This window comes from Triturus cristatus, chromosome 7 (genome assembly GCF_964204655.1).
Source record: "Triturus cristatus chromosome 7, aTriCri1.1, whole genome shotgun sequence".
Classification (NCBI taxonomy): domain Eukaryota; kingdom Metazoa; phylum Chordata; class Amphibia; order Caudata; family Salamandridae; genus Triturus; species Triturus cristatus.
The window spans coordinates 663,260,185-663,275,608 of record NC_140590.1 but is presented as its reverse complement, the minus strand read 5'-3'; the positions used below and the strand labels follow the sequence as shown (position 1 = coordinate 663,275,608).

At 38.4% G+C, this 15,424-nt stretch overlaps 1 protein-coding gene across 5 annotated transcripts in view; it reads left to right on the top strand.

Moving 5' to 3' along the window:
• LOC146810317 (ATP-binding cassette sub-family A member 10-like) overlaps positions 1-14,648 on the top strand; it is a 1,555,322-nt gene extending 1,540,674 nt beyond the window's left edge. For all 5 annotated transcript variants that reach the window (XM_085617313.1, XM_085617310.1, XM_085617311.1 and 2 more), the window contains one exon: positions 12,158-14,648. In XM_085617313.1, the coding sequence (XP_085473439.1) occupies positions 12,158-12,256 (99 nt within the window). In that variant the 3' untranslated portion in view covers positions 12,257-14,648. The remainder of the gene's footprint in view (positions 1-12,157) is intronic.
• Positions 14,649-15,424: the final 776 nt, after the last annotated feature.

Genomic DNA, 15,424 nt, shown 5'->3' with positions numbered 1-15,424 from the left:
GGTGGTATTCCTTGAATACCCAAACAAGATGGTAAACAAATCTAGTATCAAATCCCTGTTCAGTCTACAGCTTAAAGAAAAAGCCTGCTGGTTCGAAAAAAAGATGAGGCTGGGGAAGGCCGCTATGGTATGTCATTAATTACCAAACCTCACTTGCTTTTACCTACAACAGCGATTAGGAGAGGATGGATAAAACTTGAAGTGTAATAAAGCAGACATCTATTATAAAATGTCATCCTTCTAAGATCTGTGGGGCTAAATAGTTTATAACTAAATTGTGAAATTGTTGTCTAAGCCTAAACAGTGTTTCTCTATCCACCTTATCCAAATGGTGAGTGAGCAGAGGGATATGGCAGAAATAACTTAGATAAAAATGTCAACACCCGGCCTGTCTACCATTCAGCTTAAACAGGAGCTTTAAAAGCAAATTAGCTCTCTCATTAGTTACAGCAGAATATTTCTGGAGCACATTTTGAATCTTTAATAAACTAAAACACAGCCCGCATTCTCATTTCTATCAGACAATCCTAGCTGGTTGTTGAGAGGAAGATTCACGGTGGCAAGTATGCAGTTGAATATTTTTTCACTGAAGCGAAGTGCCGGGTGAACACCACGCGACCAAAGTATTTGGTCTCGCACTGTCCATGTCATAACATGGCTTCCTTCTTTTCACCAAACTGAAAAAATGTAACCATATAAAAAATACTTTTCAACAAAAAACAAGTAAGAATATTTAGCATTAAAGACATTGTAATGAAAACAAATTAAAACAATATCAAATATCAAATATACATTTTCATCCAATATGTGACATTCTTCTGCAATCCCATGCTCTATTATGTGTGTTGAAAGTTACTATTCTTGTCATTATTTTTCAAATAATGATTTGGCCTGGGTAGAGTCCCATGTGTAGTGACCAAAAACTTCCGCAAAGCAACAGAGAGCGTTTAGTCATCTTGTTTGCGTTGATTTTCAGCGCCGGGTATTTCTCCCACTCTGTAAAATCAGTATGAACGGCACCGTGAGCAATGTAAGACGGTGGTGCTTCTTTTCTTGCCGCTCAAGTAGATTTTCTACCTGAGCAGCAGCTTTCTCAATGCAAACGGATAGTTTCTCAATGCGATCGGTCGCGAGCGGTTGCGACCATCCGCGACAGCCTGCATTGAGAAATCTGACCGCCCGCATTGAGAAATCTCGTTGGGAGGTGGATTTCCCTCACTCGCCAACTTAATATGTGGAGTGCGGAGTGTGGAAAACTCTGCAAACTCCATGAATAAAGCAGGCTTCACCACCCAGGCCTAATAATGATGCTGCTAAATGTCAGAATTAGATGCAGTATTGCCTTGCTCTGTGCTACTCAGGTGTGAAGTGTAATCATGAGTGTTTGGCTAGACGTCTGGTTCTTGAAATATAATTATCATTTGGCTTTTCAGGGGCAACCAATGACTTATTCCACCATTTTCTCCCTTCCACAAAAACTGTCCTACAGGAAATGGCAATATTTATTTTAGGGTCACTAAAATTCAAATGCTCTTTCTTTTTATGCACCCAGGAATCTTAATTCTAACTATATCTCAAACTTTAAAATCTTTGAAACATACTCATTCAAGTACATTGTTCTTACAAGATAATTTAACCTGTTTCATGCTAATCAGCTCATTAATCTTTTCCTTACAAGCCAAACAATTTGGATCAGCAATAGTACATTTTATCTAATGAAATTCTATAAGCATCCCTTTTAAGCTTGGATGGGAGACATACCTGCTGCCGTATGTGATGCACCATGATTTGCAGGCAACATGTATTGAATGGCATATCAATATGCAGACTATTGAGCAATGCTTTCTGCTAGACCATTTCCTTGTGGATGACAAAGACAAGTCCGATTATGTTCAATACCTGTCTCTTTGAGAAAGCTCAACATTGTTTCAGATGTGAATTGTACACTATTATTTGTGACTAATATTTTAGTAAAACCTTCACAAGAAAAAACTTGAAAATTTTACTTCAATTAATTTGGACCCGTTATCAACCATTACCAATGCATATTTATTGTTCAAGCATGAGAAAGGACATAGAAAATCTAATGCAAATTTTTCCCAAACATTATCAGGTAAATCAAATGCTACCATTAGAGGACTTTTTTCTACCCAATTCTTTTCAGCATTGTTACAGATTTCACAACTCTTCAATTTTATTTCAACATTTAAATCCATTTTTGGCCTAAAATATGTTTCAAGCAACCTTTTTTTTCCAATGTCATGCCCAAAAGTTCAACATAAGTCAGTTCTACAAATTAACATCTCACCGAGGAAGGCAGAATCAAATTTTCACCTCTACAGAAGATTCCATCTACTAATGATAATTTCAGTGACATTTTAGAAAAAATATGTAGATCACCAGGCAGAATTCTCTTTCTTGCCAACCTTGAACTATGTACTGAGAAACTTTTTTCAATTCATTATCTTCAGATAATGATTTCAACCAAATTTCTTGTGAAATAGATGTTTTGTCATTGAAATCAATTGCATCGCCAATACATTTCTCATAATCCGTATCTTACTGTATATCTTCATCTGTTATGGGAAACCAGGACAAAAATCGCCCTTTCGTTTGTGTGTCTAGGTACATGAAGTACTTAAAATGGTACTCAAGTAATTTCATTGAAAGTCTGGTTTACCTAGCAGTGAGGGTTTTATCAGAATGATCTCTTTATTTGTTTAAAACATACACCAATGGTTTGTGATCAGTACTGAGACAAAAATAATTACCCCACAACAAAAATTCTGAATTTGTGTATGCCACAGGTGCAAGCTAACCTTTTTTTTTAATTACTGAGTTTAAACGTTCTCACTCTTTATGAACTCAAGATCCAAAACCATTGTTCCTTCTTTATTCTTGCATAGCTACTAACCCTTTTTCACTGGCATTTACAGTAAAACATACAGGAAGATCAAGAACATAAGGTTGAAGAAGTGAAGCTATCAACAAATCTGAATTGATGCAAGAAAATGTTTTCTTTCTTCATTGATGACCCCATACAAATTCTACTTTTTTCTTTAAAAGGCTAGTGATTGGTTCAGCAATAGATGCAAAATTTGGAAGAAATTTTCAGTAAAATTCATAGAAGCCCGTTTTGTTGTGCTGCCCACGCTGCAGCCACAGCTGAACCCAGAGGCAAGGAGGACCATGAGAACCAGACTGCCTAGTGGCTGGTTTGCTGCCACCTTCATCTTGCTGCACCAGGAGGTGCTTTGAAACCGACGTCGGGCTCCTGCAGCGTGGGAAGCCCATTTTGTTTTTCTGCCCCCGCTGCAGCTGAACCCGAGGCAAGCAGGACCACAAGAACTAGCCTGCCTAGCAACTGGCTTGCTGCCATCCTCATCTTCCTGCGCCAGGAGGTGCTTTAAAACCGACATTTGGCCCCCGCAGCGCAGTAAGCCCGTTTTGTTGTTCTGCCCCCACTGCAGCTGAACCTGGAGGCAAGGAGGACACCAAGAACCAGCCTACCTAGCGGCTGGTTTGCTGCCATCCTCATCTTCCTGTGCCAGGAGGTGCTTTAAAACCAACAAACCCGCAGAGCAAGAAGCCTGTTTTGTTGTTCTGCCCCCGCTGCAGCCGCAGCTGAACCCAGAGGCAAGGACGACCATGAGAACCAGCCTGCCTAGCAGCTGGTTTGCTGCCACCCTCATCTTCCTGCGCCAGGAGGCGCTTTAAAACCGACTTTGGGCTCCAGCAGCGCGGGACGCGCGCTGGCATGCCCGGGCCAAGGGTGGACCCATCTGCTCCCGTCAGCGACAGGAAGGGGCAGGGCAGAGCCAACCCCCTTGGCCCTGGCTTTATTAACACAGCGTGGCCCCATCGGTAAGATTATTGTGATTTAAATCCCTCCTTACTCACAGGTACTTGGACTGGAACTGATTTCAACTTTATTTTCCTGGCCAACTACAAGTGATTTCCTGATTTTATGGCTAATTTTTAGATCCCGATCAAATCTATTACAGTTAGAAGTTGCTATTTTGTTACCTTATATGGTTTGATCACCTGTCATTTGGCCCCAGGCAAGGACCTTAAGAAACTCTCTTAGTAGCAACAGGGGGCTCGAAAGAAACACCTGACATCATTTCTCCCTTTATATGATTGAATCTTTTCATTGTTGTTGGAACCACAAGTCTTATTAACTGGGGCCTGGAGCCCATATCTTGTGTATAGGGGGAGCGGGGTTTACATATATTATCAGGTCCTACACTAGCATAGTCATAATTGCTATACAAACACTGTCAGTAGCCCCACCTGCCCCAAATCACGCCCCTAATAATAACATCTAGTGAAACAGCGTACTAGTCCTCGAGATAATGGGGAAGAGGAAGGCAGCAGCAGAGGCCGTTGCGGGAAGTAAGAAGGTAGCAAAGATTAGTAAATCAGTTAAATCGGCTGCAGATAATTGTATCCTAGCCGCAATTGTTGATCTAATTGAAGAGGTGGAAACCATTCTACCTAATGGGAAGGAGCTTGCATCTAAGGGTACAAAAAAATCTCTTCTTACTATAGCAAACAGGACAAACAGAGCACCATAAGATTTCCTATCTCCACAATTGTTTTTCATCAAAATCATAGTGAGACGGCTGCCCAACCTCCAATTGCCTCTCCGAAGCCTGTCACGAGTAAGTTTGCTCAAACCAACCCCCCTATTTTGGATATAGCACCTATAAGTCAAGACAGGCCTACAAACAGCAAGCTTATAACTGTAGAATGTTCTGATAGATACTCATTGTTATCAACCATGCAAGAGGAAAATCATGGAGGACAACTTAAACAGGTTCAATGTAATTTACTGTTGTCAGTTGGCAACAGGGAAGCTGGGACCCAAACCGTGATAAGATACACTCATGTATTTATGCGGGAACTTTGCTTAAAACTAAATACAATACAAGATGAGGTACTGGCCCTTAAAAGAATAATAGAGGACCTATCGTCCACCACCACGATAGAGAGGAGCAAAGCACAAGACAACAGCAAACACTCTAGGGGGAAACTAAATTGCACCCAGATTGAAAGTACCCAGGCTAGGTCTTTACCTAGATCATCCTTCACATCCCTTCCAAAGGAGCCAGTAAACCAAAACAATCACTTGGCCTATATAAACCGTTATGCATCAAGGCTAGGCAAGCATCAGGCCAGTACAAATGCAAATCCCAGAATGCTCCCCCCCTCTAGTTAGGGGAGATCTAAAGTGCTTCCCCAAGGTGCTCACATTCCAAATAGCCCTAACCTCGGAAAACAAGTAGAATTAGGGCAGAACTCAAGAGTTGTGTGGGGGGGCATAGGTTACCAACAGTGGCAAAAATCTTACCCAGCACCCCAACAGCTAATTAAGCCTAATATGGAAACCTACAACGTCTTTATGACAAATATTCCTAGACTAAAGCAGGGACTCGGAGAGGATGGGGATTCATTAATAAAGTGACACATAGCATTAGAACTAAACGTCAGTGTCTCTCTATAGTACCATCCAACATAATAAAAGCAGAACGCTTTAAACAAGAAACAGGGCATCTGGACAACTTCAAGCAAACCTTTCATTCCAAGTATATTGCAGATAATTTAATAGCCATGAATCTGTGAAATCACTCATTCTTTGAATCTATAATTAGCCTCAGACAGAACAAAACCTCTGCAGATGAGTGTAGCAGTGTTTTGCAAGATGCAAAGGGGACAAACATTTTGAATGCAGTAGGTTGACTGAACAGGGTAGAGTGAATGCAACAACTGAAAGCACATGTATCCATACAGATACAGTGCCCCTCTCATTAGAACCTGGTCACCAAGCTTCGTATGATGTTTATCCAAATAGGACACACTCACATCAAACACGGGTAACTCATGCTTATGAGAATGATAGGAATGACTGTGCAACTATGCCTGTTCACGCATCTAATATGCTCGCTGACTAAGCCCCAGAACCCCTGAAGATCGTATCTTGGAATATAGCCGGGCTCAAGCAAAAACCTTATGAGCCAGACTGGCAGGAATATATTGACAATTTTGACCTATGTCTTTTCCAGGAGACCTGGCTAAGAGAGCCATCACACAAACTAGGGTATGGAACATTTAGTATAGAGGCGCTACCATCAAAAAAAGGGAGACCATCGGGTGGGTTGATTATCTGGATAAAAATTAATGTATTTGTTACTATAGAAACTGTGCATACTGCCTCACAAGACATCTTGGGGTTGAAACTGAAGTTCCCAAATGTGACACAGATATATATTTTTAATATATATGTAAGACCGAGGGAGTGCTCAAAAGAATCATAGAAAATCCAGCAGTTTGCAGAAGTTCTTGACTCTATTGATCCCAATGGAGTTGTTCTAGTGGGGGGGCAATTTCAACTGTTGCTATGAACCAATGATAGGAATAGACATTATTTTTGAGGAGGAAGATCTGGCCAGGGGGATTTCCCTTCTTGCCACAAATAATAAGGTGGGATGCTCCATCTCAGCAATGCAATTACTCCACCTCACTATTGAGAGAGGTCTAAGGGTATGTAATGGCTGTTTCCCCTCAGATATCGAATGTTCAAATACTTTCTCCAGAGGAAACTCTATATCACAAATATAACAAGTTTTAAAAAATGATGAGTGTTCCAACATAGTGTCATAGTTTCCATGTTCAGAAGACTTTTATATAGTATGCATTACCGCAATTCCGGCGCAATAACCAACAGCGTGTATGCTCGTCAGTTTTCAGGTATGAAAAATGATTTTGAAAAATGTTTTTTGTGACCTGATTAAGCCCTGGAGAAGTCTCAGTGTGAGATGAAATGCGTTGGCTATGGTGCTTTGAATTAAAAAAAAACTCAATAGAGAACAACCCTGTTAAGAAACTAACATCTGGGATCTGAGCATCTTCTTGTGTGCTCACTGCTTTGGACATTGTCTTGTCATTACTGTTGAAAGTGCTGAACCTTCTTGCATTTAATGTTGTCAATTAATTCCTGGGTAATGAGCTTAGAAGGGAGTGCTCCTTGGTTCTTTGCACTATCATGTTATATCTAGAAACACTGTATTTGTCAGGTGCGTATTCTTATAGCCTCTACACTCAATCAATTTGCATTCAAATTTTGGCAAAGCTAAACGATTGGATAAGGGACAACGATATACTTTCACCTTGCCAGGCCAGCTTTAGACAGAAGACAAGTACTATTGATCAAATTTTCAGACTTGTAAGCCTAGCCTGGAAGTATATAAAGCTAATAGTTGGACATTTATGTGTTGCTTTTATTGACTTGAAAGTAGCATTCGATTCAATCCCAAGAGATCTTCTATGGAAAACCTTAAATCAACAGAGAGTGCCAGAGGAGGTCTTAAACCAAATTATAAGGTTACACAAGGGTAATTGGGCCAAGGTACGCTGGGGCATAGGAAGTGAGATTACTGATGATATTCCAGTCAGGAGGGGTGTGCGCCAGGGCTTTGTCCTGGCGCCAACTCTGTTCTTACTATATGTGAATAACCTGGTCCAGTATGCGCAAAAATCTTCACACGATGCACCCAAGCTTGGAGGGTCTCATATCTGTGCCTGAACATTTGTGGATGATACAATCTTGTTGAAACACCAAAGGGTCTACAAAATTTACTCGATAGCCTTAATAATTATTGAAAACCCAAAAGCCTCAAGATAAACCCTACTAAGATCAAATACATGGCGATCAGACCTCATAACAGTTTTAAAAACAAAATAATTTTGAGGGGGGGTGACATTGGAGTGTGTTTCCAACTTTGTATACCTGGGGTTCCCTTTGACTTAAAACTCTCATGGAAGCCACAAATAAATAAATCTAAGACTATCCTAATATAAATTTCTATCCCCATCGTAAAGAAACAATGTTCAACTGAGTCAAAGGCTATCACACCCGCCTTGGAAGTATATAAATTCAAAGCCCAAACTGCCGCCTTTTATGGATCAGAGCTATGGGGCAAAGAAATTCTGCAGCTCTTAGTTGTTGAGGGAAAACAAAATCTTGAGAATGTTTATGTCTCTTCACTAAAATACTCCAGTGATACCATTAACATATGACATTGGTATAAAAATATTGGAACATCCAGCCATATTGAGAACACTGTCTTATTGGATCAGAATTTGGACAACTGTGGAATTAGAAACCTAGAGGCAAACCCTAAGTGAGTTATTGGAAATGGATGTTCACGTCACTTTTCCTTGGTTGGCCCACATTCGAAAGTTGCTCCTTGACTTGGGTCTAAGTAGGTTTGGGTTAACACCAGCCTGCAGACACCCAAATCAAAGAGAGAGATTAAGTGCATCTATTGGAATTTTATCTTGCACAAAGTCACTTTAAGTAGTACACCAGGGAGACTTACTACACAATTTTTAACGTTCAAAATGACCCCTTGCTTTGAGCCTTTTCTGAATGAAATTGAACCTCAACTAACAAATACATTATCTCTGAAATTTAGATACAGAATACTTCGGACAAAGGCCTTCACAGCCAAATGTTAGATGTCCCAGATTAAGGAAAGGGACTCTAAGTGCAATATATGTCTATTAGGTGAAAACGAAGATATTGCACATGTTTTATTTTTTTGCACAGCATATGTAATGGCCAGAAGAAAATGGATAAAGCCGCTATGTAGAAGTTTCAATATCAGGAACAAACATTGAGATGATGAGGATACTAAAAACAGATAGCTCACAACTCATTGAATTTGGCGTTAGCAGATTTTTATTGGCTTCAAGCTATGTAAGGAAAAAGAGAGGGCTAAAATGTTAACGTAGCTATTAGACTTAGGCTTGATTTTTTGTCTTTTAATATAATGTATTATCTGACCTAGCTCAGTTCAATTACAGACAACTTAGCAAGAATGCATTCCAATTATATTTAATCAATATTTTTTAGCTCAATTTTAACACATTTTTATTGTTGGTACTGGTTAATTGAGTATGCACTTGCTGTTTATATGTACTTATCTGTAATATCTCAAGTCGACTGCCAATTACTAGTTTCTGTGACAAATGGGAAATCTTAATTTGCACAATTATTTGTCACTTTATCTCTTGGCAAGGACTGTACCCAATGTACTTGAAAGGACTTTTGCGAAATGTGTTTTAAAAGATTTTAGGAAATGCTTTAATGGTCCTTTGAATCGAATATACCATGATGTAAACAAACAAACCAATCCATGGCATTAGCTGTTCTCTGTTGTTAGGCTGAGGAGCTTCTTCAATTGCTTTAACTAATTCAAATTTGAGACTCAACCCTTGTCCACTAACAATACGTCCCAGATATTCTAATTGATGTAGAACAAAACAGCATTTATCTTTTCTTAGCCGGAAACCATTGAATTTCAGTTTCTCACACACTTTTTCTAGCCTATAAATGTTTTACAATGCATGCCATTACAACACATTTTTTTTAAACTACCATTACAACGCATACCATGACAACGCATAATACGTTTAGGGCAACAGTAGGGTAAGTGTTGGATAGTGTAGGGGTAAAAATTACTATTCACACTCCAGTGAGTGCAACAGTAGGGTAAGTGTTGGATAGTGTAGGGGTAACAATTACTAAGTGTTGGATAGTGTTGGGGTAAAAATTACTAATCCCACTCCAGTGAGTGCAACAGTAGGGAAAGTGTTGGATAGTGTATGGTAAAAATTACTATTCCCATGTACCCCAAAACCCATACCCACCCTAATACTAAAAAAATATCTATTACCTACCTTATAATGCGTTGTAATGGCATGCGTTGTAATAGTATGCGTTGTAATAGAATGCGTTGTAGTGACATGCGTTGTAATGGCATGCATTGTAATGGCGTTCGATCTAAGGGCAGTTGCGTTGCAACAGTTGAGTTGTAAAGGTAGGTCTTTGTAATGACTGCGTTGTAAGGGATGTTTCCCTCCTAATCCAGAGTCAGCCAGGGGGTTTGCACAGATTGCTAAATCTCATGAATTAATGTTTAGTACCAGATCTTTAATACTACACTTTAGTTATCTTTCTTTAGAAGACTCATCAATTAAATTGACTTGAAATTACTTCTTCAGGCATGCTTTGTCAAAACGTCCAATTGTACTACACTGATTGCATAATTTTTTTTAAACTGGACACAACTTGAAATTTGCAGCTTGCCAAAGAGATCTACAAAACCAAAACATGCTCAAAATGTGTTGCTTTGACCAATTCTTCAGACTCAGATGAACTAGTGCAGATTTATTAGATTGTACTTTGATTTTAACATTGACAATTTTTTCTTTTGATCTTTGCTTTAGATTGAGATGATTCAATCATAGAAGCAACGTCAATAGCTTCAGCAAAAGAAAGCTTTTTGAATGAAAGACGTTTCTCCTGATTGGTTTTATTGTTACATCTAACTGCTAGTTAGTCTGTGATTAATTGGTCAGTGGAATTTTTGAATTCACATGAAGCCGCAAATACTCTCAAAGCTGTAACATAAGACTCTATAGACTCTTCTGGTTTCTGTTGCCTAGAACAGAAAATTAAAGCATCTGACAAAAATACTTTTTTGCGGGTCAAAAGATTTCTCCAGTCTATGTACAGCTTCCTGAAATTCATCCATTCCTTCACTATCAGAAGGCACACAAACTGGTAAATGTTAAAAAATACGATGACTCTCTTTATGTAGATAGTGTTCTAAGGTGATCTTTTTCCTTTCAGTTCTAAAACATTCGTCATCAATAGCTCCAGGATATTAAATGATCTGTGCCGAGCTTTCCATTAAAGTAGCAGGAATTTCAATGAAATGAGGTGGAGGATGTATAGATTGCATTGTGTAGATAAATATGTAACACCATTCTTAGAAACACGCCGCAAAATTAAATCTTGCAATTAATATAACTGGATAAATACCAAAGTAATATATGTCCAGCAAATAACTTAAACAGTATATGAATCACTGATAGACATCCAGACTGTTGTATTCATAATAATGGTAGGCACATTAGACTTATCCATGAGATGTGCCCAAGAACTAAAAGCGAATACTGGGATCATTTTAAGTAGGTGTGTACATCACCAATGTGGCACAATCCAGAGAAAAACGAAAGGAATAATCCCATTCCTGACAATGTAGCTATTTATGATCTAATGTAATGTGATTATTGAAATGTTTTGAAAGATTGACTTGAAATACATTTACAACAGTTAAAATTAGTATGGCCATTCTTGGTAAAAAGAATATGTTGTGGCTCTACAAAGTTTTGAGAGATAGCTAACACACTTTAAGTCTTAAGAATTGAAATATGAGCAAGCTCAGTGATTAGCTTGGGTATAACTTAATTCTCTGTTTGCAAATGGACCAAACAATATTACATCTCAGGTAAGCAAGTGACAACGAGAACTGAGAGGAACAAGTCACATAAAAGTGTGAATACATGAATTAAAATATTCTGCAACCATGTCCAACTTGGAATGTATGGCTTCTTTTACTGATTTTTTCATTATGTGGTGTCATGTGAAAAACGATACAAATATTTTAAAAACCTCTAGATAGCAATGGTACTGCCATATTAAATGGTTTATTAAAGGATAAGATCAGTTTAGGATACAGCCTTCAGCCATCTTATCTAAGCATATAAGGCAAAGATAGCCCCATTTTTTAAATGTGGGCTTTATTTCTTCTGTCGTTAATTGGCACTATTAAGAACTTAAAGGTGTTTGAAGAAATGTCCTATAGAAAAAGGTTTGGCTTTGGAATTGAACGCGAATATTTATTTCCTGTCTGGGATTTGGTATCCAGTTGAGGGAAGTATATCCTATTTACAGTCCCATGATTTCTCTTTAATTCTTCTGTAAATTGATTGTGTACGCCTACCCAAAGGTGGCATTCTGAAATCTGGATTCAGATCTACATTTACACTGCCTCATTCCCTAACAGACTTGCATGTCTCTGCTTGAGACAGTGTCATACAGAATGCCACAAGCTTTCACTCCTAAAGGCACTAAACATTTAATTTTGGGTTAACAAGTACTTCAATATTGTTTCAAAATTCGAACACCTACTCTGTAGAGTTCCCTAATTTTTCTTTAAATCTGCATGCTATTTTTCTATCATCCTAATGGTAACCAAACAAAGCTATAGAACAATGATTGTTTTGCTGTTCCCTTTTGTGACAGGTGTTCTTAGAGCTCATGAAAGAACAAGAAAAAGATGATTTTGACATGGCTGTGGATTCAACTTATGAATGGAAGCAACTTCAGGAAGAAGATGCCTAAATTGATTGAAATTCATAGACTTTTGTATAGATTTTGTGCTTTTTTATATCATCTATAACTGCCAATTTAATTCAAACCACAACATATGCGATAATCAAAACACAAAACACTACTCTGACTCATGCTCAAACAATGAGAAGGGATATTTTATTATTGGATGAGGAAGCCTCAGCCATATTGTGTAGCATGCTTCGTCATAGGCTAACTCATCCCATCCTAATAAGGTGATACTTATAGGGTTTTCTCAATGTCTACGGAAGGGAGTTCTCGATTATTATGACTGGAAAGTCAGGGATCCAGATTTTCTTGCAAAATTACCGCTGTATAACCCCCAAAGTAAAATCTTTAATGATGGGTACACAGGGCAAGTTTAAACATGATTATAATGGATGAATAATGGGAATTATGTCCTGATCATCCAAATTATGCCATCATTTTGGATGGATAGGACTTAATGCCATGATTAAGAATGAGTGGCACATAATCATAATTCCCAGCTAGCAGGAGGAGTAACATGTAAAAGGTTTGGGGTGGGAGGGTAGAACAAGAAGGACAAGGGGGTAGTCTAATAACAATTGACATAAATGCAAATGATGGAGGGATAAAAGGGAGCAAAGAATGAGGGGAGATGAGGATGGGAGGAGTTACACACAGAAGAGAGACGGGTGATATTGGTTTTTCTTTTGACCTGACCCCAGGATGATGCCAATGTCTTGTGAGACTTTGGCAAACATTTTGGAATCATGCACCCTGATAGAAAATCAATACAGCAGTCATGACAGGGTCAGGCTGAAACTCGAGCAATGACAAAATAAATAAAAGAGACTGTTGCACTGCAAAATAATACAAAGTGGATTGATTCTGATATAGAAGACAGCTATAACAAATAATTTACTGTGACAAAGTGTGGTGTATTAAGTGTACTTTTAAAATGTACGCTAGTCTCTTATGCTTTGCAATGTAAGCACTCAATTAGGTGGAGGGATGCACCCCAAAGGGCAATAGCATTAAGGTAAAAAGTAAATACTCCACTGGGCTGAGGGAAGACATGATGAACAAGTTCTAAGCTAATAGAGGAAACAGATTGAACAAATAAGCCAAAGGTTGAAAGAGGGGTCCAAAGGCCACTTTAAGTGTGCTAGTAACAATCGGTTTGTTTGATAGCTGAGCTGCCAAACTTTTAGACGAAAAAGGACTGTAACAGTCATGCCTGCATTCCCTAGTTTTCACTTTTTGCTCCTAATTTAGTATTTCTGCAGTATGTGGCAAACTGTTGAGCAATAAGAGTGCACCAAAAGATCAAATCTATGATGTCATCAAGGATATTAACATGTGTAATGTCACTTTCACTACTTTTTACATTTGTCAATGATCCAGAGCCATCCCATAACTCCATAACTCCATACTAATGAGCTTCATTCCACCACACTGGCCCAATCAACTACTGGATGAATGGATCATTTTGTAATCCAAGTGATCATCACCTTCATTCTCACTCTTAGATTGCATGTACTAAGAAGTGACTGAAAGACAGCATTTTGTTGCTTCATATAACACTGAAATAAATTAATGCTATGCATTCTTCCTGCAAATATCATTCTATATATAATGCTTCTGGATGGCCTTTAAATGTTAAAGTGTTACATTCAGGCAGAGGACTTAAATCTCACAGCGCACATGTGCTGGCAAACATAATAGAAAAGGACTTGATCCTTGCTCTATTCTTTCACAAATGACCCCCTCACCTTTACAGATAACCATGCAGTTCAGGATGTCATTCATGCTTCTCTGAGTGCTCACACTGCTCATCCAGCCTTCTCAGCTCAGTTATTGGGCCTCACTGAAAGTGACCCTAAATGCCTGTTCAATAACTGTTCTGATTCAAAATACAACTTTAGGAGTGAGGTTGCACCTTTGAATCTGTTGACAAAAAACTATACTAAGTTAATGGATAATAAGTAAAACAAAAAAAAGGTAACCAGGAAGGAAGCATTTATTTTAATCACCATTTGTCTAGTACCTAGGGTGCTGGTATGATATGCCAAAAATGCACCCATGACATGCCAAATATTCAGCCATCACAAGCCACTGTACAACTATCATATGTCAGACAGCCACATTGCTTTCCTACCTGAATATATTAGTTGACCGCCTGAGTTTTCCTTCTCCGTCCCTCTTCTGAGATGTTGGAAAATCTGTGTCTCTTACTTGCAGCAAATAAAAAATAATGTTGTTAAGTTTTCAACAAAGAAAAGAAGTGAGTTAGGTCATAATCCACTTTACTTCTGAGTATTTTGTATGTTATATGTTTATTTTGGTGCATTTCCAAATGCTTTATATCAGAAAGGGAAATGTTTATTGTAAATGGTCAATAAAATACTGGACTCTACAATTTGGTTGCTAAGATTTTTAGTTAAACACTTTGTGGTTTGTTATAAAAAATATTCTGACTGTAGAAGGGAGACGTTTTAGAAGCTGATGGCCCTTATCACAAGTGGCCTCCTATTCCAAGCGGACCCATAAAAGAAGTTATCAGGCTCCTCAAAATTCAAACTTTTGCAGGAACACAGCAGGTCTGAGGGGTTTTCAGCCAGACACTTCAGCGAAAATGTATATGAGCTATAGCTATACCTAGGATTAAAATATTTGGAATTGGCCCACAAACATCAATTTCCAAAAGTTATTACAAAGAAAAAAAAAATTGAATGTGGAGTAATTCTGCCCACCTCAAAGTTACCAATGTCAGTGGTATTTGCTAATTCTATGTGACGGAATTACAGGGATGTGTTCCGATCATCTCTTCATGGAGGCTGATGAATGCCCAGTGCAGCTAAAAATGGGTCCAAATTACAATTGGAATTTTTAGGTTTTGTTTACTTTTCAGGAAGAGAGTGTGAATCAAATCTTTAAGTGGTAAGTCTTCATGATGTTGCAGGAAATGACCTTAAAGCCTATCTGCATCCTTTTTACTCCACCTTTTCAAAGTTGTTATGGGCGTGTAATTTAATTTAGAGAGGCCTGCCAAAAATACCGCAAATCTGGTGGAAACAAATGGAAAAAACTGCATTGCGAGAACTTATATGTTTGTTTTCTACAAGTGTCTTAAAAAAAAGGTGTTGGAATTTGGCTTATTAGAAGGGGTAAGTAGGTGTGTACCACCAGTAATAA